At 37.1% G+C, this 27,369-nt stretch overlaps 1 protein-coding gene across 4 annotated transcripts; it reads left to right on the top strand.

The window, feature by feature from the left end:
• Positions 1–2: 2 nt before the first annotated feature.
• On the top strand, positions 3–25,851 carry ATG12 (autophagy related 12). 4 transcript variants are annotated; one of them, XM_059916917.1, is made up of 4 exons: positions 3–386; positions 8,320–8,456; positions 23,442–23,504; positions 24,169–25,851. In XM_059916917.1, the coding sequence occupies exons 1-4, from the start codon at positions 224–226 to the stop codon at positions 24,226–24,228; spliced, it is 423 nt and encodes a 140-aa protein (XP_059772900.1). In that variant the 5' UTR covers positions 3–223; the 3' UTR covers positions 24,229–25,851. The 4 variants fall into 4 exon arrangements, with proteins under 4 accessions (XP_059772900.1, XP_059772899.1, XP_059772898.1 ...); XM_059916916.1 differs by lacking the exons at positions 23,442–23,504; positions 24,169–25,851 and adding exons at positions 9,132–9,174; positions 10,949–13,390 and having other exon boundaries at positions 131–386; XM_059916915.1 differs by lacking the exons at positions 23,442–23,504; positions 24,169–25,851 and adding an exon at positions 9,132–9,263 and having other exon boundaries at positions 131–386.
• The last annotated feature ends 1,518 nt before the right edge of the window (positions 25,852–27,369 follow it).

The following is a 27,369-nucleotide window of genomic DNA, read 5'->3' as shown; positions in this document are numbered from 1 at the left end:
GGGGGGTGGGGGGGGTTGTGGAGAAACAGTAGTTGGTCTATCAGCGATCAGGGGACTGCAACAGGTTCGACGCAGAGGACCAACCTGCAATTCCGACTTTCAGTGGTGGGTTGGGTTCTCCCCGCCCCTACTCCGGCGCCTCCCAAGCGCCGCTCTCCGGCACAAAGCCCGCCCACTGCATGCGCTGAGCCACCACTTCCGCCCTCACCTCCCTCCAAGCAAGATGGCTGAGGAGCCGGAGTCTGCGCTGCAGCTCCCTCCCTCAGTTGCTGCTGAAGGTGAAGGACCCACGGAGGTCTCCCCAGAAACAGCCACTCCGGAGCCCCCATCTTCCGCTGCAGTCTCTCCGGGAACAGAGGAACCTGCCGGTGACACCAAGAAGAAAAGTAATTTTCAGAGCAGTTTCACTCTGGGCAGGGGCGGGAGGTTGAGGTTGTCTTCGAATAGGGATGGCGGCTAATAAAGAAGCAAAATTTAGAGGAGGGCCGGTTCCAGACGAGGTTTTTGACCAGTCACGAGAGAGGAAGTATACTTTTCGGCTTTTAAGACGTTTGAGTTAAGTGCCTCGAAAGAAAGCTGTCTCTGGACGCACCTTCGCGGTGTGGTACCCAGTTTTTGAATGTCACGGCATTTATTACGCTGTACTCTCATCTTCCTTTGAAATGACCAGACTGAGAGCTCTTTGAAGGTGGTAACTCTGTGGGATCTTGATAGCTCCAGGTACTTAACGCGGGATCTAATTATTTGAATAATAATTTTAGCTAATAAGGATGGTCTGCGGCAAATCTGAATTAGAATCCACACCTTCCGACTAGGTCGCTGTTTTTTATACCAAATGCGTGTGATTTCACACCTTGGCCCCAAAAAACGGGGGTTTTACCCAGCATGAAGACTGCTAAGGGAAAACTAAAGGCAGAGGCATCGCCTTTTTAAAAAATAAAAAAAAAAACACCGTTTTGGAATCTTTGTAAATGAATCATTTCGTTGCTTGAACTGGACCCTTTATTGCTTGAGAATTAGTCCTCAACCCTTTATTGCTTGAGAATTAGTTCGCCATTGTAAAATACAGTAATTCCTAAGTGGAGCACTTTATGTAGAGTTGCCTATGAGAAAATCAGGAAGTCGTTTTCTCACGTTGTGCTCAGTGATCTCACGCCCTTTCATCCATCATCACTTTCTGCTGCTGTGAAGGATAATTGTCTCTGCCAGCACTGTCCCCCTTTTAAGTCAGACTGCCTCTACATTTGGGGGAAATCTCTTCTGTCATTTACACATTATTCACCAATAAATAAACAAAAAACTATAATTATTTCTGTAGGTAACCACTAGACTCGTTCTTCAGATGAATCCCATGAGTTTTAGAGATTCTTTTTCTTTTTTATTGGAGTATATAGTTGGTTAACAATGTTGTGTTAGTTTCTGCTGTACAGCGAAGTGAATCAGTAGTGTTGTTCCCTTTTTTTCCCTTGCAATTTACTATAAGCAGAAACAGACTTTCAAAGAGTTTGTCTTAATATCTAGCAGTCTTAGTCAACAATTAACTACGTGCTTGACCCTGAAGATTGCTGTGTAATACTGTGACTAAAAAATAAGGCCCACATTCCCAGATATGGCCTGAGGTTATATGGCATGTTTTCTTCAATCTGCACAATTTATGATTTTTAACCATCATTTAAAAATCGAATTTTCATCTTCTGGCTCCTGTGAGCATTTGAGTTAGCCTCTGTGATAGAAAACTTACTTTCTAGCTATTGAATGTCTACCCTGAAGTTGTCATCCTTTTTTGAGGACCTTTCTCATGGAAAAAGCTTAAATATTTCATATGCTCCACCTTTGGTTTAATCTACATATTACTGAAGCAGACCGAGCTTGTTAGTTATGGCGGCACTTTAGGATCACCTGAGGGAGCTTCTAAACATAGCAGTGCCGAGGCCCAATTTCCAGAAGATTCTGATTTAATTGATGTAGACATCTGTATTCTTATACATGTTCCCCCAGTTGAGTCTCCTGTGTAGCTAGAGTGGAGAACTACAAGCAAATCACCTTTAGAATTAAAAAAAGTAATAATAAAGTACAGCTATCATTATAATAAATATTTTTCCTTCTCTAGCTTCTTGCTCTCGCTCTCTTCAGTAATTCTTCACTTCACTTTCTTCTTCACTTTCTTGCAATGCCCAGTTGCAACTGACTGATAGCCCCAGGGGATTGAAGTGGTATGGAAAGTGAGTTAACCAAAATCTCCTTAGTTATCTCCCAATTCATCTCTTTTGCTTAGATAACTGAGGGTAGGATTACTAAATGGAAGAAGGAAGATAAACTTTAGTAGGAAGATAAACTGTGCATTATGTGTTCTAGATGGCTCCATTCCAGGGGTAAACATCAGTAAATTGATCTCAGTAACCTCATTGGGACCCAATTTTTAATACCAAGGAATGGGACAGGAAGGATGTAATAGAATAGAGTTGACTTTAGGGGGCAGCAGAACACCTCTGCTTTCAGTGTTTCCTTTGATTGTGGATGTCTTTTTAATTTTTTTAAATTGAAGTATAGTTAATTTACAATGTTGTGTTAGTTTCAAGTGTACGGCAAAGTGATTCAGTTATACATATATGTATATCTTCTTAATCAGATTCTTTTCCATTATATGTTATTACAAGATAGTATAGTTCTCTGTGCTATAAGCAGGTCCTTGTGGTTTACCTATTTTATACATAGTAGTGTGTATATATAAATACCAAACTCCTAATCTATCCCCCCATCCCCCCCCATAAGTTTGTTTTCTGTTTGTGACTCTATTTCTGTTTTGTAAATAAGTTCATTTGTACCATTTTTTCAGATTCCACATATAAGTAATATCATATGGTAATTGTTTTCCTCTGACTTCACTTAATATGATAATCTCTAGGTCCATCCATGTTGCTGCCAGTGGCATTATTTCGTTCTTTTTATGGCTGAATGATATTCCACATCCTCTTTACCCATTCATCTGTCGATGGACACTTAGGTTTCTTCCATGCCTTGGCTATTGTAAATAGTACTGCTATGAACATTCAGGTGCATATATCTTTTCGATCATGGTTTTCTCCAGATATATGCCCAGGAGTGGGATTGCAGGGTTTTATGGTAACTCTATTTTTAGTTTTTAGTTTTTTAAGGAACCTCCATACTGTTCTCCATAGTGGCTGCAATTTACATTCCCACCAACAGTGTAGGAGGCTTCCTTTTTCTCCACACCCTTTCCAGCGTTTATTATTTGTGAACTTTTTAATGATGGCCATTCTGACTGGTGTGAGGTGATATTTCATTGTAGTTTTGATTTGCATTTCTCTAATAATTAACGATATTGAGCATCTTTCATGTGTCTTTTGGCTGTCTGTATGTCTTCTTTGGAGAAATGTCTATTTAGGACTTCTGCCCATTTTTTGTTTGGGTTGTTTGTTTTTTGATACTAAGCTGTAAGAGCTCTTTGTATATTTTGGAAATTAATCCCTTGTCTGTTGCATCATTTGCAAATATTTTCTCCCAGTCTTTTCATTTTGTTTATGGTTTCTTTCACTGTGCCAAAGCTTTTAACTTTCATTAGGTACCATTTGTTTACATTTGCTTTTATTTCCATTACTCTAGGACACTAATCCAAAAAAATATTGCTGCAATTTATGTCAAAGAGTGTTCTGCCTATGTTTTCCTCTAGGAATTTTATAGTATCCGGTCTTACATTTAGGTCTTTAATATATTCTGAGTTTATTTTTGTGTATGGTGTTAGTGAATGTTCTAATTTCATTCTTTTACATGTAGCTGTCTAGTTTTCCCAGCACCACCTACTGAAGACACTGTCTTTTCCCATTGTATATTCTTGTCCCCTTTGTAGTAGATTGCTTGACCATAAGTGCGTTGGGTTTATTTCTGGGCTGTCTATCCTGTTCCATTGATCTATGTATCTGTTTTTGTGCCAATACTGTACTGTTTTGATGACTGTAGCGTCATAGTATAGTCTGAAGGCAGGGAGTGTGATTCCTCCATCTCTGTTCTTCTTTCTCAAGATTGTTTTGGCTATTCAAGGTCTTTTATGTTTCCATATAAAATTTAAAAATATTTGTTTAGTTCTGTGAAAAATGCCATTGGAAATTTTATAGAGATTGCATTGAATATGTAGATTACCTTGGGTAGCATAGTCATTTTAACAACACTGATTATTCCAACCCAAGAACACAGTATATCTTTCTATGGTAAATGAAATTATTTCCTTAATTTCTCTTTCTGATATTTTGTTGTTAGTATGTAGAAATGCAACAGATGGGACTTCCCTGGTGGTTCAGTGGTTAAGACTCTGCATTCCCAGTGCAGGAGCACAAGTTCGATCCCTGGCCAGGGAACTAAGATCCCGCATCCCTCACAGTGCAGCCTAAAAAAAAAAAAAAAAAAAAAAAAAGGAAATGCAACAGATTACTGTACATTAATTTTGTGTCAAGCAACTTAACCGAATTCATTGAAGAGCTCTAGAAGTTTTGTATCACATTGATTGATTTGCAGATATTGAAAACTCCTTACATCTCTGGGATAAATCCCACTTGATCATGGTGTATGATCCTTTTCATGTATTGTAGGGATCAGTTTGCTAGTATTTTGTTGAGGATTTTTGCATCTATGTTCATTGGTGATACTGGCCTACAATTTTCTTTTTTTGTGATGTCTTTTTCTGATTTTGGTATCAGGGTGATGATGGCCTCAGAGTAGTCTCTTATGATCCTTTGTATTTCTGTGGTGTCTGTTGTAACTTCTTTTTCATTTCTGATTTTATTAATTTGGGCCCTCTCCCTTTTTTTCTTGATGAGTCTGACTAAAGGGTTATCAATTTTGTTTATCTTTTCAAAGAACCAGCTTTTAGTTTCTTTGATCTTTTCTGTTGTTTTCTTCATCTCTGTTTCATTTATTTCTGCTCTAATCTTTATGATTTCTTTCCTCCTGCTAACTTTGGGTTTTGTTTGTTCTTCTTTCTCTAGTTGCTTTAGATGTAAGGTTAAGTTGTCTGAGATTTTTCTTGTTTCCTGAGGTAAGCTTGTATCACTATGAACTTTCCTTTTAGAACAGCTTTTGCTGTGTTCCACAGGTTTTAGATCATTATGTGTTCGTTTTCATTTGTCTCTAGGTATTTATAATTACCTCTTTGATTTCTTCAGTGAGCCATTGGTTGTTTAGTAGCATATTGTTTAGCTTCCACGTGTTTGTGTTTTTTGCAGTTTTTTTCTAGTAGTTGATTTCTAGCCTTTGTGTTTTTTGCAGTTTTTTTCTAGTAGTTGATTTCTAGCCTTGTAATGTTGTGGTCGGAAAAGATGTTTGATATGAATTCAGTTTTCTTAAATTTACCAAGGCTAGCTTTGTGTTGCAGCATGTGATCTATCCTAGAGAATGTTCCATGTGTACTTGAAAAGAATGTGTATTCTGCTGCTTTCGGTTGGAATGTTCTGTAACTATCAGTTAAGACTATCTAACCTAATGTGTTGTTTAAGGCCTGTATTTCCTTACTGATTTTCTGTCTGGATAATCTGTCCATTGATGTAAGTGGGGTGTTAAAGTCCCCCACTATTGTTGTGTTACTGTCAGTTACTCCTTTTATGTCTGTTAACATTTGCCTTATATATTGAGGTGCTCCTGTGTTGGGTGCATATATATTTACAATTGTTATATCTTCTTCTACTGATCCTTTCATTATTATGGAGTGTCCTTCTTTGTCTCTTGTAACAGTCTTTATTTAAAAGTCTATTTTGTCTGATATAAATATTGCAACTGTGGCTTTCTTTGGAGTTCTGTTTGTGTGGAATACCTTTTTTCCATCTCCACATTTTCTGTCTGTATGTGTGTCTAGATCTGAAATGTGTCTCTGGTGGGCAGAAAAATATATGGGTCTTGTTTTTGTATCCATTCAGCCAGTCTGTCTTTGGTTGGAGCATTTAGTCCATTTTCACTTAAGGTAATTATTGATATGTATGTTCCTATTGCCATTTTGTTAATTATTTTGGATTTATCTTCGTAGGTCTTTTTTTTCCCCTTTTCTTCTTTTGTTCTTTTCTCTTGTGATTTGATGACTGTCTTTAGTATTATGTTTGGATTCCTTTTTCTTTTTTGTGTGTGTATCTATTATAGATTTTTGTTTTGCAGTTAACACGCGGTTTTTGTATAGGAGCCTATATCTGTATGTGCTTGTTTTAAGTTGCTGATCTCTTAATTTCAAATGCACTTTAGATACCCTGCATTTGTACTCTCCTCCTATCAATATTACTGTTTTGATATTATATTTTACATCTAATTGTTTTGTGTATCCTTTAACTATTATGGATATAGATGATTTTACAATTTTTGTCTTTTAACTTCCCTACTAGCTTTGTGTGTGGATGATTTCCTGCCTTTATTATATGTTTGCCTTTACCAGTGAGCTTTTCTGTATCTTAATTTTCTCATTTCTATTTGTGGCCTTTTATTTTCCACCTACAGAAGTTCTTTTAGCATTTGTTATAAAGCTGGTTTGGTGGTGCTGAATTCTTCTAGCTTTTGCTTGTCTGTAAAGCTTTTGATTTCTCCATCAAATCTGAACAAGAGCCTTGGTGGGTAGAGTGTTCTTGGTTGTAAGTTTTTCTTTTTCATCACTTTAAGTATATCATGCCACTCCCTTCTGACATGAAGTGTTTCTGCTAAAAAATCAGCTGATAGCCTAATGGGAGTTCCCTTGTATATTGCTTTTGATATTTTCTCTTTATCTTTAATTTTTGTCATTTTGGTTACAATGTGTCATGGTGTATTTCTCTGTGGGTCAATCGTGTATGAGACTCTACACTTCCTAGACTTGGGTGACTGTTTGCTTCCCTAGGTCAGGGAAATTTTCAGCTATTATCTCTTCAGATATTTTCTCAGGCCCGATCTCTCTCTCTTCTCCTTCTGGGATATAATGTGAATATTACCACATTTGATGTTGTCCCAGAAGTCTCTTAAACTGTCCTCATTTCTTTTCATTCTATTTTCTTTATTCTGTTTGGTGGCAGTGATTTCCAGTATTTTGTCAGAAGAACTGATACATTTTTCTGCCTCATTTAGTTTAATGTTGATTCCTTCTAGTGCACTCTTCTCTTCAGTTATTGTATTTTTCAATTCCATTTGGTTGTTCTTTATATTTTCTAATTCTTTTTAATGAAGTAACTTCAGGAGACAGAGTCATAGTCTCTCTGTTTGCATCTTTGTATTTTGAATTATTGAAACCTTTGATTTCTCAGAAACCTTTTTGGCCCCTAGTTTTTGTATTTTCTTTTTAATAATTTTTATTGTTTTCCTTTATTTAAAAGTTTAGTGTAGAAAACTTGGTGGTTACAAAAAGCACAAGTAAAATCAAGTGATTATCACCTATAATATCCCTACTGGGAAATATCATTTTGGTGCATATTCCACATTTATGTGAATATGTGCCTGTGATGGCTTTAATGAAATTGAAATCATATGCTGCTTTATATTTAGTATTTTTTGATAATTTTTTCATACTATTAAATATGCTTTTATAGTATCTTTAATGGCAGCTTAATTATCTTAAGGTTTAATAAGTGAGTTATGACCTGGTACTGTTCTAAACACTTTATATGTATTCATTTAATCTTCATAACAGTCTTATCAGGTTCCTGCTATTATCCTCATTTTACAAGTGAAGAAAATGTGGTACAAAGAGATTAAAGAGCTTATCTAGATATATGTATACATACTTAGCAAGTGGCAGAGCCAGGATTTTGAACCCAGGAAGTTCAGAGTGTGTGCTTTATATCTTTGCTACAGTATATACATCCTACCAGAGTATAATATCCTTTACTTAACCAATCTCCTCTAAATATCTTTGTTGGAAATTTAGGTTTACCATTTTTTTCAATAAAAATAAATGTTTCGATGAAGGTGAAATTCTTCTAATTGAATCTTTTCATATCTTCCATTTATCATCTCAGGCATACTTCCAGTATCATAAATACATAAACTGTATGTTGATTGAAAGTTTAAGTTTTCTAAAGTCTTTTATATCACATTCTCTTTAGATGTTTCAGTGTACTTGTCACTATAGTTTATCATTGAACAGCATGGGTTTGAACTAAGCAGGTCTACTTACACATGGACTGTTATCAATAAATACGTACTAGAATACTACATAATCCATTGTAGGTTGAATCCGTGATGCAGAACTGTGGATCCAGAGGACTGAGTGTAAAGTTATAGGCGGATTTCTGACTGTCTGGACATTGATGCCCCTAATTCCTGTTTTGATTGTGTCGACTGTATTTTTTTTTTCCTTTACAGTTGACATCCTGCTAAAGGCTGTGGGAGACACTCCTATAATGAAAACAAAGAAATGGGCTGTAGAGCGAACCCGAACCATCCAAGGACTCATTGACTTCATCAAAAAGTTCCTTAAACTGGTGGCTTCAGAACAGTTGGTAAGAAAACAATGGTGATCATTTCCCTACAAAAATTCACAAAACATTTGTCTCTCAGTATTCAAGGGGGATTTCAGGAGCATCCTTTGCAGATGCTTAGGTTCCTTATATAAGATGGCATATTTGCGTATAATCTGTACATATTCTCCCTTATACTTTAAATCATTTTTAGATCATTTATGATACCTAACACAATGTAAATGCTACATAAATAGTTGCTGGTACACGGCAAATTAAAGTTTTGTTTTTTGGAACTTTCTGGCATTTTTTTCCCCAAATATTTTCCATCACATTTGGATGAATCTGAGGGAGGATGCAGAACCCATGGATACAGAGGGGTTACTATAGCTCCTAGGCAACAATGAATAACTGTTGTATATAGAAATACATATGGAGCCACATATGTTACTTCAGTAATGTCCTTTTATTTCTTTTGTTAGTGGAATTTCTGTGCTTTATTGAAGGATTCTCTGGAGAACCCTGAAAAGAAATGAATTTTAGATTTGCTTTTAAATGTGGACTGATTTTTTTTTTTTAACCTACCATATTGGTTGTTTTCCTCAAAAAGTCACTGAATGCCCATGCAGAAAGATCTATCATAGAATACTGGTACAGAAAGTTTTGGGGTTTTCTTTGTTTTGGTATTAATGTTGCTTCCTTCCCATTCTTTTCAAGGTAATCAATATACCTTTGCCATGTGCTGTGGAAGAACTAAGAGGTATACAGTTGACCCTTGAACAACATGAGTTTGAACTGTGGCAGTCCACTTATACGTGGATTTTTTTTCAATAAATACATACTATACTACTACACAACCTGCAGTTGGTTGAATCTGCCTCGTACACAGATTTTTGACTGCAGAGTGTGGGCGCCCCAACCCCCTCGTTTTTAAGGTTCAGGTGTACTTATTTCATATGATACATGTTAAGCATTTCACGGTGAGTTGTTAGGATTAAAAATTTAAATGCCACAGGTTTTTAATTTGGCCACAGAAATTTAAATGTCTACATGTATTTGACATTTTGTCACATGTTATGTTAATATATGGAATGCCTTTATCTTCAGACCACAATCTTGGTCATTGTTAACTCAGGTATGTATATGTGGATAGATAATTGAAGAATCACTAAGTATTTTTTAAATACAGTTATGTGTAAGGATTGGGAAGGGCTATAGTTGATTGTGAACACAAGAGTGAGAACTGGTAGAATGAATGAAGTGATTTTTTATGAAAGTGGGGTGTGTTGGAATTTATTTTTTGTCAATGAAAAGGAGGAAACTACTCTGATCTAAGATTTTTGGTGGTAAGTGGCTTTCACAAAAGTGTCATGTCATGGGTGCAAAAGTAAGTGCAAGATAGGTTAATCACTAGAAGTTATTTGAGGTAAGGATAACATAGAACCAGGGATTCCTCCAAAGGAAGTTGTAAGGGAAAAGTGATGGGGATTTTTGAGTTTTACAGGTGAACATCTCTGTTTGTGATCACTCGGAGTGAGAAAAGACCTGTTTTATAAGAGTGCCGTGTAGAATTTAATTAAATTTCAGAGATGGGCAAGAATATTATAGTGTCATCCACTTGCATATGGTAGCTAAAACCTGAGGAGCAGAGGACCTTGCCTAGAGTCCAAGTCTAAATGGAAAAGTTAGGGTGGTGAGGACATACACTTAAGAGAAATGAGCAGAGGTTATCTCTACTAAGGGTATACCATGAAGAGTTGGAGAGGTAGGTAACCAGAGGAGTACCAAGTAATTAAGGCATTACTTTTAGAAATTTGTGGATATAAGAAAAAGTGAAAGAATGCTGTGTTCTATGTTAATGTTAGAGTTTTGACATTTTGTATTGCTTATATTCAGTAATCTGAAAGGATGTGGTTGAAGTCAATATATATTAGGTTGAACCATGTAAAACTGTCATCAATCAATCATTTTAACCAAAAAAACTCAGCAATTTCATATGGTCCAACTTTAAACCTTTGTAGCAAATCTGATTATCTCTTCCCATTTAAGCAATAGGAAACATAAACAAAAGTAGTCTTTTTTGTCACTTTTCTAGATTAAACTAGAACTCACATCTTCTGGCTTCATAGAGCTATACCCTACATTATTTTCACAAAATAAATGTCAAAAGAAAAAGTAATGCTGGGGATTCTGGGAAGATAGCAGTGGTGTCAGAAGGCATGAATTCCCACAAAAATATAGTCAACTAGAAAGCAAAACCAAAACCCCATGATCAGTATACTTATAACAAAACTTAGATGACAAGTATCCTCCTGAAACCTAAGATTCAAGTTGGTGGGAATACCCACCAATGACCACAGGATCTGTGTCCTATTAGCAAATGTGCTGAAAAAAATAAACAGTAGGATTGGCATCTGATAGCACTGAGAAAGGGAGAACCTGGAAATAGCTAACAGGCATTCACTGGAAAGTACAGTGGGCCAATTTAAGAATAGTAGCTGAAATTGAGAGCGTTTGATTCTTTCCAATAGCAGGTGATTACAATATATCTGCACTAAGGAGGACTTAAGGAACTGGAGCAGTCTATCCCCTGAGAACTCTCAAAACAGACTCCGGCTCCCTTCCAAGACAAGATACCACACTGAAGAGGAACTTCTGGAAGTGAAACACATTTAAGCAGGGAAAGGAAGGAAAAAGAAGGACCTGGTCAAAATGGAGAGGAACAACCTGGAAAGCTCAGAAAGCAGAGCTGCGGGACTTCCCTTAACTGGTGCAGTGGTTAAGAATCCGCCTGCCAATGCAGGGGACATGGGTTTGATCCCTGGTCTGGGAAGATCCCACATGCCGTGGAGAACTAAGCCCATGCGCCACAACTGCTGAGCCTGCGCTCTAGAGCCCGTGAGCCACAACTACTGAAGCCCGCACGCCTAGAGCCTGTACCCCACAACTAGAGAAAGCCCATGTGCAGCAACGAAGACCCAGTGCAGCCATAAATAAATAAAATGTTAATTGTTAAAAAAAAGAAAGAAAGAAAGCACACCTCCATATTGTTCAGCACTATACAAAAAACAACAGTAGAGGGAGCTCTGTGGAGTTAGAAAAACTACACTAACCCATTTCATTCTAAAAGTTGAAGAAAACTGATTTCATATACAAGTAAGCAACAGAGGAGTATCAAGGTCAAATCCTGCACAATGTTATAAGGAAGCAAAATAAAGAACAGAGTAACATCCCTAAAGACAATGAAAGCATGCCAGAGAAAAATGTGCCTACAAGCAAGTCAGTAACTGATTTATTATGTCAAAACAAGTGTCAAAAGGAAGGTGATAGAAGACGCGAAATAACAACATAAATCAGCAGTAGGAAAACTTGAAGTGACAGAGCTCAGGAAAAGAATTATAGGTTAAAAGTTATTTCAGAAATGAGACTAAACTAGATGGAATATAAGAGCAAATAAACAACAGGTAATGGCTGAAGAAAAATAGAAGAAAAAAAAAGAATTTTCAAAGTCAAAAAGATATACCTAGGAATAAACATACCTAAGGAGGTAAAAGACCTATACTCTGAAAACTATAAGAAACTGATGAAAGAAATAGAAGATGGGCGGGTCTGGGCAAGATGGCGGAAGAGTAAGACGTGGTGATCACTTTCCTTCCCACAGATACATTAGAAATACATCTACACGTGGAACTGCTCCTACAGAACACCCACTGAACGCTGGCAGAAAATGTCAGACCTCCCAAAAGGCAAGAAACTCCCTAAGTACTTGGGTAGGGCAAAAGAAAAAAGAAATAACAGAGACAAAAGAATAGGGACGGGACCTGCACCAGTGGGAGGGAGCTGTGAAGGAGGAAAGGTTTCCACACACTAGGAAGCCCCTTCGTGGGCGGAGACTGCGGGTGGCAGAGGGGGGAAGCTTCAGAGCCATGGAGAAGAGCGCAGCCACAGGGGTGCGGAGGGCAAAGCGGAGAGATTCCCGCACGGAGGATAGGTGCCGAGCAGCACTCACCAGCCCGAGAGGCTTCTCTGCTCACCCGCCGGGGCGGGCGGGGGCTGGGAGCTGAGGCTCGGGCTTCGGTCGGATCCCAGGGAGAGGACTGGGGTTGGCGGCGTGAACACAGCCTGAAGGGGTTAGCGCACCACAGCTAGCCAGGAGGGAGTCCGGGAAAAAGTCTGCAGCTGCTGAAGAGGCAAGAGACTTTTTCTTGCCTCTTTGTTTCGTGGCGCTCAAGGAGAAGGGGATTCAGAGCGCTGCCTAAACGAACTCCAGAGGCAGGCGCGAGCCGTGGCTATCAGCGCGGACCCCAGAGACGGGCATGAGACGCTAAGGCTGCTGCTGCTGCCACCAAGAAGCCTGTGTGCGAGCACAGGTCACTCTGCACACCGCCCCTCCTGGGAGCCGGTGCAGCCCGCCACGGCCAGGCTCCCGTGATCCGGGGACAACTTCACCGGGAGAACGCATGGTGTGCCTCGGGCTGGTGCAATGTCACGCCGGCCTCTGCTGCCGCAGGCTCGCCCCGCATCCGTACCCTTCCCTCTGCCCCGCCTGACTGAGCCAGAGACCCTGAAGCAGCTGCTCCTTTAACCCCGTTCTGTCTGGGCAGGGAACAGACGCCCTCAGGTGACCTACACGCAGAGGCGGGTCCAAATCCAAAGCTGAACCCCGGGAGCTGTACGAACAAAGAAGAGAAAGGGAAATCTCTCCCAGCAGCCTCAGAAGCAGTGGATTAAAGCTCCACAAACAACTTGATGTACCTGCATCTGTTGAATACCTGAATAGACAACGAATCATCCCAAATTCAGGAGGTGGACTTTGGGAGCAGGATATATTAATTTTTCCCCTTTTCCTTTTTTTGTGGGTGTATATGTGTATGCTTCTGGGTGAGATTTTGACTGTATAGCTTTGCTTTCATCATTTGTCCTAGGGTTCGGTCCGTCCTTTTTTTTTTTTTTTTTTACTTAAAAATTTTTTTTTTCTTAATAAACGTTTTCTTAATAATTTTTTCCTTATTTTCTATTTTTAAAAATTAAAAAAAATTTTTTCTTAATAAGTTTTTTCATATTTTTTATTTTAAAAAATTAAAATTTTTTCGTAATAATTTTCCCTTATTTTTTATTATAAAAAATTAATAAATTTATTTTTAAAAATTAAAAAAAATTTCTTAACTTTTTTCTTAATTTTTTTCTTATTTTTTATTATAATAGCTTTATTTTATTTTATCTTATCCTCTTTCTTTCTTTCTTTCTTTCTATTTTTTCTCCCTTTTATTCTGAGCCGTGTGGATGAAAGGCTCTTGGTGCTCCAGCCAGGCATCAGGGCTGTGCCTCTGAGGTGGGAGAGCCAACTTCATCTCTCAGAGATCTCCATCTCAACATCAAGACCTAGCTTCACTCAACGACCAGCAAGCTACAGTGCTGGACACCCTATGCCAAACAACTAGCAAGACAGGAACACAGCCCCATCCATTAGCAGAGAGGCTGCCTAAAGTCATAATAAAGCCACAGACACCCCAAAACACACCACCAGATGTGGACATGCCCACCAGAAAGACAAGATCCAGCCTCATCCACCAGAACACAGGCACTAGTCCCCTCCACCAGGAAGCCTACACAACCCACTGAACCAACCTTAGCCACTGGGGACAGATACCAAAAACAACGGGAACTACGAACCTGCAGCCTGTGAAAAGGAGACCCCAAACACAGTAAGATAAGCAAAATGAGAAGACAGAAAAACAGCAGATGAAGGAGCAGGGTCCAAACACACCAGACCTAACAAATGAAGAGGAAATAGGCAGTCTACCTGAAAAAGAATTCAGAATACTGATAGTAAAGATGATCGAAAATCTTGGAAATAGAATAGACAAAATGCAAGAAACATTTAACAAGGACGTAGAAGAACTAAAGAGGAACCAAGCAATGATGAAAAACACAATAAATGAAATTAAAAATACTCTAGATGGGATCCATAGCAGAATAACTGAGGCAGAAGAACGGATAAGTGAACTAGAAGATAAAATAGTGGAAATAACTACTGCAGAGCAGAATAAAGAAAAAAGAATGAAAAGAACTGAGGACAGTCTCAGAGACCTCTGGGACAACATTAAACACACCAACATTCGAATGATAGGGGTCCCAGAAGAAGAAGAGAAAAAGAAAGGGACTGAGAAAATATTTGAAGAGATTATAGTTGAAAACTTCCCTAATATGGGAAAGGAAATAGTTAATCAAGTCCTGGAAGCACAGAGAGTCCCATACAGGATAAATCCAAGGAGAAACACGCCAAGACACATATTAATTAAACAATCAAAATTTAAATATAAAGAAAACATATTAAAAGCAGCAAGGGAAAAACAACAAATAACACACAAGGGAATCCCCATAAGGTTAATCCCCATAAGGTTAACAGCTGATCTTTCAGCAGAAACTCTGCAAGCCAGAAGGGAGTGGCAGGATATACTTAAAGTGATGAAGGAGAAAAACCTACAACCAAGATTACCCTACCCAGCAAGGATCTCATTCAGATGTGATGGAGAAATTAAAACCTTTACAGACAAGCAAAAGCTGAGAGAGTTCAGCACCACCAAACCAGCTTTACAACAAATGCTAAAGGAACTTCTCTAGGGAAGAAACACAAGAGAAGGAAAACACCTACAATAACAAACCCAAAACATTTAAGAAAATGGGAATACGAACATACATATCAATAATTACCTTAAATGTAAATGGATTAAATACTCCCACCAAAAGACAGACTGGCTGAATGGATACAAAAACACGACCCATATATATGCTGTCTACAAGAGACCCACTTCAGACCTAGAGACACATACAGACTGAAAGTGAGGGGATGGAAAAAGATATTCCATGCAAATGGAAATCAAAAGAAAGCTGGAGTAGCAATTCTCATATCAGACAAAATAGACTTTAAAATAAAGACTATTACAAGAGACAAAGGAGGACACTATATAATGATCAAGGGATCAATCCAAGACGAAGGTATAACAATTGTAAATATTTATGCACCCAACATAGGAGCACCTCAATACAAAAGGCAAATACTAACAGCCATAAAAGGGGAAATCGACAGTAACACAATCATAGTAGGGGACTTTAACACCCCACTTTCACCAATGGACAGATCATCCAAAATGAAAATAAATAAAGAAACACAAGCTTTAAATGATACATTAAACAAGATGGACTTAATTGATATTTATAGGACATTCCACCCAAAAACAACAGAGTACACATTTTTCTCAAGTGCTCATGGAACATTCTCCAGGATAGATCATATCTTGGGTCACAAATCAAGCCTTGGTAAATTTAAGAAAATTGAAATCGTATCAAGTATCTTTTCCGACCACAACGCTATGAGACTAGATATCAATTACAGGAAAAGATCTGTAAAAAATACAGACACATGGAGGCTGCACAATACACTACTTAATAACGAAGTGATCACTGAAGAGATCAAAGGGGAAATCAAAAAATACCTAGAAACAAATGACAATGGAGACACGACGACCCAAAACCTATGGGATGCAGCAAAAGCAGTTATAAGAGGGAAGTTTATAGCAATACAAGCCTACCTCAAGAAACAGGAAACATCTCGAATAAACAACCTAACCTTGCACCTAAAGCAATTAGAGAAAGAAGAACAAAAAAACCCCAAAGCTAGCAGAAGGAAAGAAATTATAAAGATCAGATCAGAAATAAATGAAAAAGAAATGAAGGAGACAATAGCAAAGATCAATAAAACTAAAAGCTGGTTCTTTGAGAAGATAAACAAAATTGATAAACCATTAGCCAGACTCATCAAGAGAAAAAGGGAGAAGACTCAAATCAGTAGAATTAGAAATGAAAAAGGAGAAGTAACCACTGACACTGCAGAAATACAAACGATCATGAGAGATTACTACAAGCAACTCTATGCGAATAAAATGGACAACCTGGAAGAAATGGACAGATTCTTAGAAATGCACAACCTGCCGAGACTGAACCAGGAAGAAATAGAAAATATAAACAGAACAATCACAAGCACTGAAATTGAAACTGTGATTAAAAATCTTCCAACAAAAAAAAGCCCAGGACCAGATGGCTTCACAGGCGAATTCTATCAAACATTTAGAGAAGAGCTAACACCTATCCTTCTCAAACTCTTCCAAAATATTGCAGAGGGAGGAACACTCCCCAGCTCATTCTACGAGGCCACCATCACCCTGATACCAAAACCAGACAAAGATGTCACAAAGAAAGAAAACTACAGGCCAATATCACTGATGAACATAGATGCAAAAATCCTCAACAAAATACTAGCAAACAGAATCCAACAGCACATTAAAAGGATCATACACCATGATCAAGTGGGGTTTATTCCAGGAATGCAAGGATTCTTCAGTATACGCAAATCAATCAACGTGATACATCATATTAACAAATTGAAGGAGAAAAACCATATGATCATCTCAATAGATGCAGAGAAAGCTTTCGACAAAATTCAACACCCATTTATGATAAAAGCCCTGCAGAAAGTAGGCATAGAGGGAACTTTCCTCAACATAATAAAGGCCATATATGACAAACCCACAGCCAACATTGTCCTCAATGGTGAAAAACTGAAACCATTTCCACTAAGATCAGGAACAAGACAAGGTTGCCCACTCTCACCACTATTATTCAACATAGTTTTGGAAGTGTTAGCCACAGCAATCAGAGAAGAAAAAGAAATAAAAGGAATCCAAATCGGAAAAGAAGAAGTAAAACTGTCACTGTTTGCAGATGACATGATACTATACATAGAGAATCCTAAAGATGCTACCAGAAATCTGCTAGAGCTAATCAATGAATTTGGTAAAGTAGCAGGATACAAAATTAATGCACAGAAATCTCTTGCATTTCTATACACTAATGATGAAAAATCTGAAAGTGAAATTAAGAAAACACTCCCGTTTACCATTGCAACAAAAAGAATAAAATATCTAGGAATAAACCTACCTAAGTAGACAAAAGACCTGTATGCAGAAAATTATAAGACACTGATGAAAGAAATTAAAGATGATACAAATAGATGGAGAGATATGCCATGTTCTTGGATTGGAAGAATCAACATTGTGAAAATGACTATACTACCCAAAGCAATCTACAGATTCAATGCAATCCCTATCAAACTACCACTGGCATTTTTCACAGAACTAGAACAAAAAATTTCACAATTTGTATGGAGACACAAAAGACCCCGAATAGCCAAAGCAATCTTGAGAACGAAAAATGGAGCTGGAGGAATCAGGCTCCCTGACTTCAGACTATATTACAAAGCTACAGTAATCAAGACAGTTTGCTACTGGCACAAAAAGAGAAATATAGATCAATGGAACAGGATAGAAAGCCCAGAGATAAACCCACGCACATATGGTCACCTTATCTTTGATAAAGGAGGCAAGCATATACAGTGGAGAAAAGACAACCTCTTCAATAAGTGGTGCTGGGAAAACTGGACAGGTACATGTAAAAGTATGAAATTAGAACATTCCCTGACACCATACACAAAAATAAACTCAAAATGGATTAAAGACCTAAGTGTAAGGCCAGACACTATCAAACTTTAGAGGAAAACATAGGCAGAACACTCTATGACATAAATCACAGCAAGATCCTTTTTGACCCAGCTCCTAGAGAAATGGAAATAAAAACACAAACAAATGGGACCTAATGAAACTTAAAAGCTTTTGCACAGCAAAGGAAACCATAAACAAGACCAAAAGACAACCGTCAGAATGGGAGAAAATATTTGCAAATGAAGCAACTGACAAAGGATTAATCTCCAAGATTTGCAAGCAGCTCATGCAGCTCAATAACAAAAAAACAAACAACCCAATCCAAAAATGGGCAGAAGACCTAAATAGACATTTCTCCAAAGAAGATATACAGATGGCCAACAGACACATGAAAGAATGCTCAACATCATTAATCATTAGAGAAATGCAAATCAAAACTACAATGAGATATCATCTCACACCTGTCAGAATGGCCATCATCAAAAAATCTAGAAACAATAAATGCTGGAGAGGGTGTGGAGAAAAGGGAACACTCTTGCCCTGTTGGTGGGAATGTAAATTGGTAAAGCCAGTATGGAGGTTCCTTAAAAAACTAAAACTAGAACTACCATACGACCCAGCAATCCCACTACTGGGCATATACCCTGAGAAAACCATAATTCAAAAAGAGTCATGTACCAAAATGTTCATTGCAGCTCTATTTACAATAGCCAGGGCATGGAAGCAACCTAAGTGTCCATCATTGGATGAATGGATAAAGAAGATGTGGCACATATATACAATGGAATATTACCCAGCCATAAAAAGAAATGAAATTGAGTTATTTGTAGTGAGGTGGATGGAGTTAGAGTCTGTCATACAGAGTGAAGTAAGTCAGAAAGAGAAAAACAAATACAGTATGCTAACACATATATGTGGAATCTAAGGGGGAAAAAAAAAAGGTCATGCAGAACCTAGTGTCAAGACAGGAATAAAGACACAGACCTACTAGAGAATGGACTTGAGGATATGGGGAGGGGGAGGGGTAAGATGTGACAGGGTGAGAGAGTGGCAGGGACATATATACACTACCAAATGTAAAATAGATAGCTAGTGGGAAGCAGCCACATAGCACAGGGAGATCAGCTCGGTGCTTTGTGACCACCTAGCGGGGTGGGATAGGGAGGGTGGGAGGGAGGGAGATGCAAGAGGGAAGAGATATGGGAACATATGTATATGTATAGCTGATTCACTTTGTTATAAAGCAGAAACTAACACACCATTGTAAAGCAATTATACTCGAATAAAGATGTTTAAAAAAAAAAAAGAAATTGAAGACAACACAAACAGAAAGATATACTGTGTTCTTGGATTGGAATAATCAGTGTTGTTAAAATGACTATGCTTCCCAAGGCAATCTACATATTCAGTGCAATGTCTATAAAATTTCCAGTGGCATTTTTCACAGAACTAAACAAATATTTTTAAATTTTATATGGGAACATAAAAGACCCTGAATAGCCAAAACAATCTTGAGAAAGAAGAACAGAGCTGGAGGAATCACACTCCCTGCCTTCAGACTATACTGTGAAGCTACAGTCATCAAACAGTACGGTATTGGCCCAAAAACAGATACATAGATCAATGGAACAGGATAGAGAGCCCATAAATAAACCCACGCACTTATGGTCAAGCAATCTACTACAAAGGGGACAAGAATATACAAGGGAGAAAAGACAGTGTCTTCAGTAGGTGGTGCTGGAAAAACTGGACAGCTACATGTAAAAGAATGAAATTAGAACATTCACTAACACCATACACAAAAATAAACTCAGAATATATTAAAAACTTAAATGTAAGACCAGATACTATAAAATTCCTAGAGGAAAACAGGCAGAACACTTTGACATAAATTGCAGCAATACTTTTTTGGGTCAGTCTTCTAGAATAAAGGAAATAAAAGCAAAAACAAACAAATGGGACCTAATTAAACTTAAAAGCTTTTGCATAGCAAAGGAAACCATCCACAAAACAAAAATACAACCTAATGAATGGGAGAATATATTTGCAAATGGTATGACCAATAAGGGATTAATATCCAACATATATAAACAGCTCATACAACTCAACGTCAAAAAAACAAACAACCCAATTGTAAGGTGGGCAGAAGAACTGAAAAGACATTTTTCCAAAGAGGAAGTGCAGAGGGCTAACAGGCACATGAAAAGATCCTCAACATCAGTAATCGTCAGGGAAATGCAAATCAGATCCACAGTGAGATATCACCTCACACCTGTCAGAATGGCTGTCATCAAAAAGAACACAAATAACAAATGTTGGCAAGGATGTGGAGAAAAGGGAACCCTTGTATACCGTTGGTAGGAATGTAATTTGGTGCAGCCACTGTGGAAAACAATATGGAGGTTTCTCAAAAAACTAAAGATAGAACTACCTTATGACCCAGCAATTCCACTCCTGGGTATACATCTGAAGAAAACAAAAACACTTGTTCGAAAAGATACGTGCACCCCTGTGTTCATAGCAGCATTATTTACAGCTGCCAAGATACGGAAGCAACCTAAGTATCCATCAACAGATAAATGGATAGAAGATGTGTACACACACACACACGTGCACACACACACACACACAATGGAATACTACTCAGCCATAAAAAAGAAAGAAATTTTGCCATTTGCAGCAACATAGATGGACTTGGAGGGCATTATGCTAAGTGAAGTGAGTTAAAGACAAATACTGTATGATATAACTTTACATGGAATCTAAAAAATACAACAAACTAGTGAATATAACAAAAAAGAAGCAGACTCACAGATATAGGGAACAAACTAGTGGTTTCCAGTTTGGAGGCGGGGGCACAATATGTGGGTGGAGGAGTGGGATATACAGACTGAAGGATGCAAGATAGGCTGAAGGATGTGTTGTACAACATGGTGAACATAGCCAATATTTCGTAATAACTGTAAATGGAAAGTAACCTTTAAAAATTGTATAAAAATTTTTTTAACTTAAAAAAAACGTTAAACTGCAGCATTTGGTTGCTCAGGCTCGGGGATGGGACCGGGATTTGAATGAAAGGTAAAAAGAATTTGAGAAAATGACAAACACTGAGTATGAACAAAGGAGAGTAAACATAGAAATAGGAGTCCCTGAAGAAGAAAACCAAAGCAAAGGAACAAAACAAATACTTAAAATTATAATTCAAGGGAAATTTCTTCTAAAAAGGTTTGAAACTACATATTAAAAAAATGTACCAAGATCCTGAGAATACCAACCCAGTGTAACAATCACCGAGACACATTCTGGTAAGATTACTGGATGTGAAATAAAAAGAAAAATCCTTTGGACATCTAGGGGAAAAAGGACATGGCTTAGGAAATTAGGTTACCATCAAAGTTGAGCAGCAAAGATACAAAGAAAGTGTGAGATAAGGATTTTATATACTACAAAACTGACTTTTAATCAGGGCACAAAACTGTTAGCAGTGTGCAGGAACTCAAGAGAATGCTGTTCCCATGAACCCTTCCTACAAAATCTCAAGTTTATAACAACCAAAATAACTAAAGAGACATCTATATAAAGACTGGTGATTTAAAAACAAATCATTATTCTTTAAAATTTTATCCTCCTAAGCTCTAGCATTTAGCTAAAGATTGGGTTTTGAAATTTTTACCTCCATGGAACTTCCATTTAAACTACCTTAATTGCTTTTTTTAAATTAAAGTCACTTTCAGTTGCTAACTCCTGTTACAGAATTTTATTAAGTTCTTATAGTTCTCTACTGTATCTGCTGTACTGTCCCCTCAACACTCACATCTTACTTTTGTTTCTTTTGCCTGCAGAGTCCTAATTATTACTCTCTGCACCTAGTTAAGTCCTAATTTGTTCCTCAATTTTTTCTTCCAGAAAGCCTCTCCTGACCAAAAGGCTAGGCTAAACTAATGCCCCATCTTTGTGCTACAGACCTTGTCAGATGCATTTTTCCCATCTATATTCTTATCTTATTCAGGTATGTTTGCTTATTGAGGGGAGAGATCATATTAATCTTCATAATTTCACACCTTGTGCATTTCCTAGCACATAATAGACACTCAGGGATTGTTTGCTGAAATAAACTAAATTGTTGTCCAGAGCCCTTTTCCTAATTTAAAATGTTCCAAAGAGTAAAATCTATGTTCACTCATAGTTAAACTGTCAGGAACTAAACACAAATTATTATATCTGTATCACAGGAAATTCACATTAAATGCACACCGATTTCTGTTGTTTCTGAAATTGTGTTAGAACCTTACTCAGCCTTAATAATGAGTTGATATTTAAGCATGAACTATTTTTAAATAATTTAATAAGTCTAACTAATGTCTATTGAGTACATATATCAAGCACTTATACTTGATGTGTACTGTCTCATTTTATTTTTCCCAGCAGCTTCAAGAAGTATAGGTCCTGTTATTTTCTGTATCTACAAACAAAGACACAGTTTGAGAAAAGTTATTTGTATTTATAGCCGGAATTCAAACCTAGATCTCAGTAGAGCCCCTACTCTTAATTACCACACTGTATTGCCTGAAGGAGAAATATAAGTGATATTTATTTTTGTTCTAGCTGGTGTCCCAAATAGTATCTATCAACCAACTATTCTGATAGATATATATTTTTAAGGACTATGTGAAGCCCAGGAAATTTGTCTTAAAATTTGATTGTAGACAGGGAAAATTGAATATGTTAACCTGCAAATAATGTTTTGTTTTCTAAAAAGAAAACTATCAGAAGTCACTTTGACACTGTGATCTTTTGTTTCAGTATCTTCGGGAATTTTTTAAGTACTATAAATGTTTTAGTAGAAACAGACTAAACTGAAACATTGAACAGTGAATCCTTTAAGAAACAAGGTTGTAAGGACATTAGGTTTCAATTATGCTACATTTTTGCTACTTCATTTGGCTGCAAGTGACTTTACAGTGGTCTCACCCAGCCTGAAATTCAGTACTTCTGAGAGTTTTCAGAGGTGGTAATGGTCAAAAAAATCCAACTGTGCATGTCATTTACTCAAGAAAAATGTACCAATTATCTCAATTATTAGATGTTTTTATCTGAGGCTGTGTGTGTAAAATTTTGTTAGGAGAAAAGAAATTCTGTCTTTAATTATAAATAAATGAGAAAATTGATATTTTTACTAATGTAATTTCTTGGATAAACCTTCAAAAGCTGTTTGTAAAAACAAAAGTTTCTTAGTTATAAAAAGCTGGGAACAAAAATTCTGTTATTCCTCCAGAGGAAAGACATGCTGTTCATAAAGGTCTCACTAATTGACTAATTTATGAGAATTAGAAAGAAGGGGTTTAGGGAAGCTTTCTTCAGCTCTGAAGACAAACAATTTGAAATAGCTGGCTGATTGGCACCCAGAAAAATGCAGATTAATCTGGATACCATTAAAAATGAATCACCATAATTTTCTTCTTTCTTGCAGTTTATTTATGTGAATCAGTCCTTTGCCCCCTCCCCAGACCAGGAAGTTGGAACCCTCTATGAGGTAAAACATTACTGCTTTATTTTCTTCATGGAATATGCTCATCTGTGTATAGTATGATCATTAATTCATATCATTTAAAGAGATGATAAGCCATTCTTAATTGTCTATCAAGAAAAGAGATTACTTTCTTGTTCTCTGTTATATCTCTAACACCTTGAACTTAGTTGGATCTCAAATTATACAGTGATTGAAGAATTAAAGAATGAATAACACAAATAGAAGATGACTATGAAATATGACCAGAAAGTAAGATCTCCTTTTAGAAGATCCTACATGTAGTATCTTCTACATTGTTTTTATAATCAGTAATCCAGATCTCCCTCCAAGAAATTGAAAAGGAGACTATGTAAGAATGACTTTATTCAGCATTCTTATAGTACCATTACTAGAAAATAGTACATACATTATAATCAGATGTAGAGAAGGGACAAGGTTAAAATATGTGTGCTTATCTATGCTTAAGGTGCTTAAAGGACAAGTTTTATTAAACATTTATGATTACTAATATGTGTCCAATAGTAGCTTGCATCTGTTGAAAGAAATAGCCTTATAGATACATGTACATGTATTAGGATGTTTATGATCAGTATAACATTCTTTTTCTTAGTTTCATCTAAGAATAACAAAAATTGAGTTTAATTTATTGCCGTTTTTCTTTTTGTAGTGTTTTGGCAGTGATGGTAAACTGGTCCTGCATTACTGCAAATCTCAGGCATGGGGATGAGCTACAGAGGAAAAGATATTGCTAACTTAAAATGAGTCTTCACAAAGGAAACAGCTCTGAAAAGTTTTGATCTTGTGGCAAGAGACTTGTGGATGTGATCTCTTCAGCATGCATCTACTGTGACCCATGTCTATACATTTAAAATATCCACAGAGTAGATGGACTCACAAAAATGTGATTTGTATTAAAACACAAATCAGCATAAAAGATGGACATTAGGGTTTACCCATTACTACAACTATTGCTCTAGAGCTGCCTCCAAAGTATTGAAAAGGAGACTAAGATTATATAAAGCTGCTTTTGTACCACTTCTCAAAATGACTGAAATTGTTTACTTGAAAAATTAGCACTCTGCTGATTCCCCCCACCACCCATAAAAGTCAATTTATTAAAGGATTCTTTTGGGGCTTATTCAGGGGAGTGCAATTTGTTTGAGGTATGTGATATGCCTTTTCTCATTTACATTTCTATCTACAGTGTTACGTTGTGAAACAAAGTTGCATTGACCTGCTGGCTTTATTACCTTGCATAGTCCAGTAGAGGGCAACCCAGCTGGCAAGAAGAGTTAGGCAGTTTGGTTTTACCTCTTTGCCAGAAGATAATAGCTATTCCTGCTAATTTCTAGCAAACATCTGGCCAAGAGAGCACACATGTTGACACACCGGAAGATTGCTTTAGAGAAAATTTGTGGTTTCAGTTTAACTGTTTTATTGGGAAACAAGGAATTTTACAGATTTTGGACAAATGAGTCATCTAACTATTTTCAATCTTATCATGTAATGATTCTTGAGTCCCAGTGGTTATAACTGTGGTATTAATCTCTCTCTTACTTTTACAGTGTCATAAGCACTCAATGAGTAAACGAGGCAGCATCTTTCAGTTTTTTATAATGAATTTTCCAACTTGAAAATGCCCAAAGAATAATTGGAAAATAGCTAGATTTTTATGTGTATTTCATGCCATGACTAAAAGTACCATTTTTTACTGATGCTATTAAACTGATAATTGCTTTAAATAAGATTTAACCTTTTTTCTTCATTCTGTATTGTATTTGTAATACAGCATTTTTTTAAAAAATCCAATAAATTGAATGGAATGTTCAAACAGGATCTAAGGTGTATACAAGAATTCTAAGTGTTTATTTTCGAAGGTGATGAGAATGGTATGATTTTGTCAAAGGACTTTGAACTACACTTATGTACTTTAAGTCCCAGAATGTAATTTATGGTTAATGATCTGCCATACATTATCATTAAGGGATGCTAAGGAACAGTTCCGTTTAAGGTGATGAAATCACTGTTCAGTTCTCATCTTCTGCCCGAGAACAAATTGCTAAGTCCCCTTATAATGATGTCCCTGTTTAATAAATTAATGCAGCTAGTATTTAGCACTGAAATAATACAGGTTGAATTGTGTAAAGGCTAAGTAAGAAATTAGTACGTATGTTGAAAGCTGGAAAGAATATTACTTTCAGGTCAAATAAGTTGAATATGGGAAGGATCTGCTCTCTAGTTTTGTGCTCTTACAGTTTACTGAAGGATATGAATATATTTATATGCATATATATTTAACAGATAGCAAAAATGTGTTTAATCTATGTGTATCTTATGTTTACTGCTAAGGTTTCAAATGATAGACTATTTACTTACCTTCACAGTCAAAACTACTTGAGTTTGAATTTGTGTCATCAACTTAATTATTCTTTTTTGATCTAAATAATTTATTAACTTATTAAATCTGAGGTTAGCTAAATATGTATACTTTGTTTTTTTCACCCACAACCTTTAAGAATATGTAGGGCTTTACACTTTTTAAAACTGTATTTACATTATTCTGTGCTGACTTTACAACATTTACTCATAAGCCTGGATCCCATAAGTTATTTGGTTATTAGAACCTAGAACGCAATTCACAAAATATTTTTGCAGATGTCTGGTTTAAATGAGCTTGGAGGGGTGGGGAACTAAACCTTCAGGTTATATTTTAAGTTTTCCATATTTATGAATGAGAAAATCAACATCAGTAATGCCACGCTTTATCTTACTGTGCAAAGATGACCCATTCCACATACAGTGTATATAATGTTAGAATAGTGTGCTTTGCATCTTTGAAGCTGCCTATGCCGAGGCCTTCACAGTGAGTTCCCCATATTTAGGGTGTAAGGTAAGCTAAGAATGTTTATCTGGAATCAAAATAAGATTGAATACTTCCTGGAATCTATGATTTCTGTAGAAGTTTTAACCCTGAAGGGACCTTTAATATCATCTACTCTGATATTAGAAAACTCAAAGAGAAGTGCAGACCATGCTTTAAATTATATAGCATTAGTCAACCAGTTCAGTTGTGTGTAACCCAAAGCAGGAAAGTGCAGTGTTCAGAGGTATGATAATGAAAATCACCTTTGTGCAGCTTCTGCTTCATTTTCCAAGGATTGTAATATACTTAGTAAGCTTCTGGCACTAAGGGAATTCAGCTACAGACAACATAATGGAAGGAAAGTATTCAGAAAACAGTTCAGCAGGTTTACTTTTACAAATATTATTTTCCTTCAAAACTGTCCAACCCACACTGGATTATTTGCTATTTCCTGAACATGCATTGTTTGTTTGTTTGTTTTTCTGTTTCCTACACCTCCACCCCTTCAAATCCTACCTCTCTGCCTAATTCATTTTTTTTTTTTTTTAATTTTTATTATTTATTTATTATGTTTATTTTTGGCTGTGTTGGGTCTTCGTTTCTGTGTGAGGGCTTTCTCCAGTTGCGGCGAGTGGGGGCCACTCTTCATCGCGGTGCGCGGGCCTGTCACTATCACGGCCTCTCTTGTTGCGGAGCAGAGGCTCCAGACGCTCAGGCTCAGTAGTTGTGGCTCACGGGCCCAGTTGCTCCGCGGCATGTGGGATCCTCCCAGACCAGGGCTCGAACCCGTGTCCCCTGCATTGGCAGGCAGATTCTCAACCACTGCGCCACCAGGGAAGCCCCCTAATTCATTTTTTAACTTCCTTAAAGCTTATCTGAATCTCTCAAGGAGGAGATACTCTCTCCCTCATAAGAACACAGCAGACTACCACTGTTACAGCAGTTACTGCGCTTAATCCCTTAGAAGCATGTCCAACACCCTTTCATCATTGTAATATCCCTGAA

This window comes from Balaenoptera ricei, chromosome 3 (genome assembly GCF_028023285.1).
Source record: "Balaenoptera ricei isolate mBalRic1 chromosome 3, mBalRic1.hap2, whole genome shotgun sequence".
Lineage (NCBI taxonomy): Eukaryota > Metazoa > Chordata > Mammalia > Artiodactyla > Balaenopteridae > Balaenoptera > Balaenoptera ricei.
This window is presented reverse-complemented; position numbering and strand designations above follow the sequence as displayed.

Excerpts from the sequence above, each read along its gene's own strand:
- ATG12 (XM_059916917.1), top strand. The coding sequence starts at position 224 with ATGGCTGAGGAGCCGGAGTCTGCGCTGCAGCTCCCTCCCTCAGTTGCT. Across the intron at positions 387-8,319 it reads CGGTGACACCAAGAAGAAAA|TTGACATCCTGCTAAAGGCT; the intron begins GTAATTTTCAGA and ends TTTCCTTTACAG. Across the intron at positions 23,505-24,168 it reads AAGTTGGAACCCTCTATGAG|TGTTTTGGCAGTGATGGTAA; the intron begins GTAAAACATTAC and ends TTCTTTTTGTAG.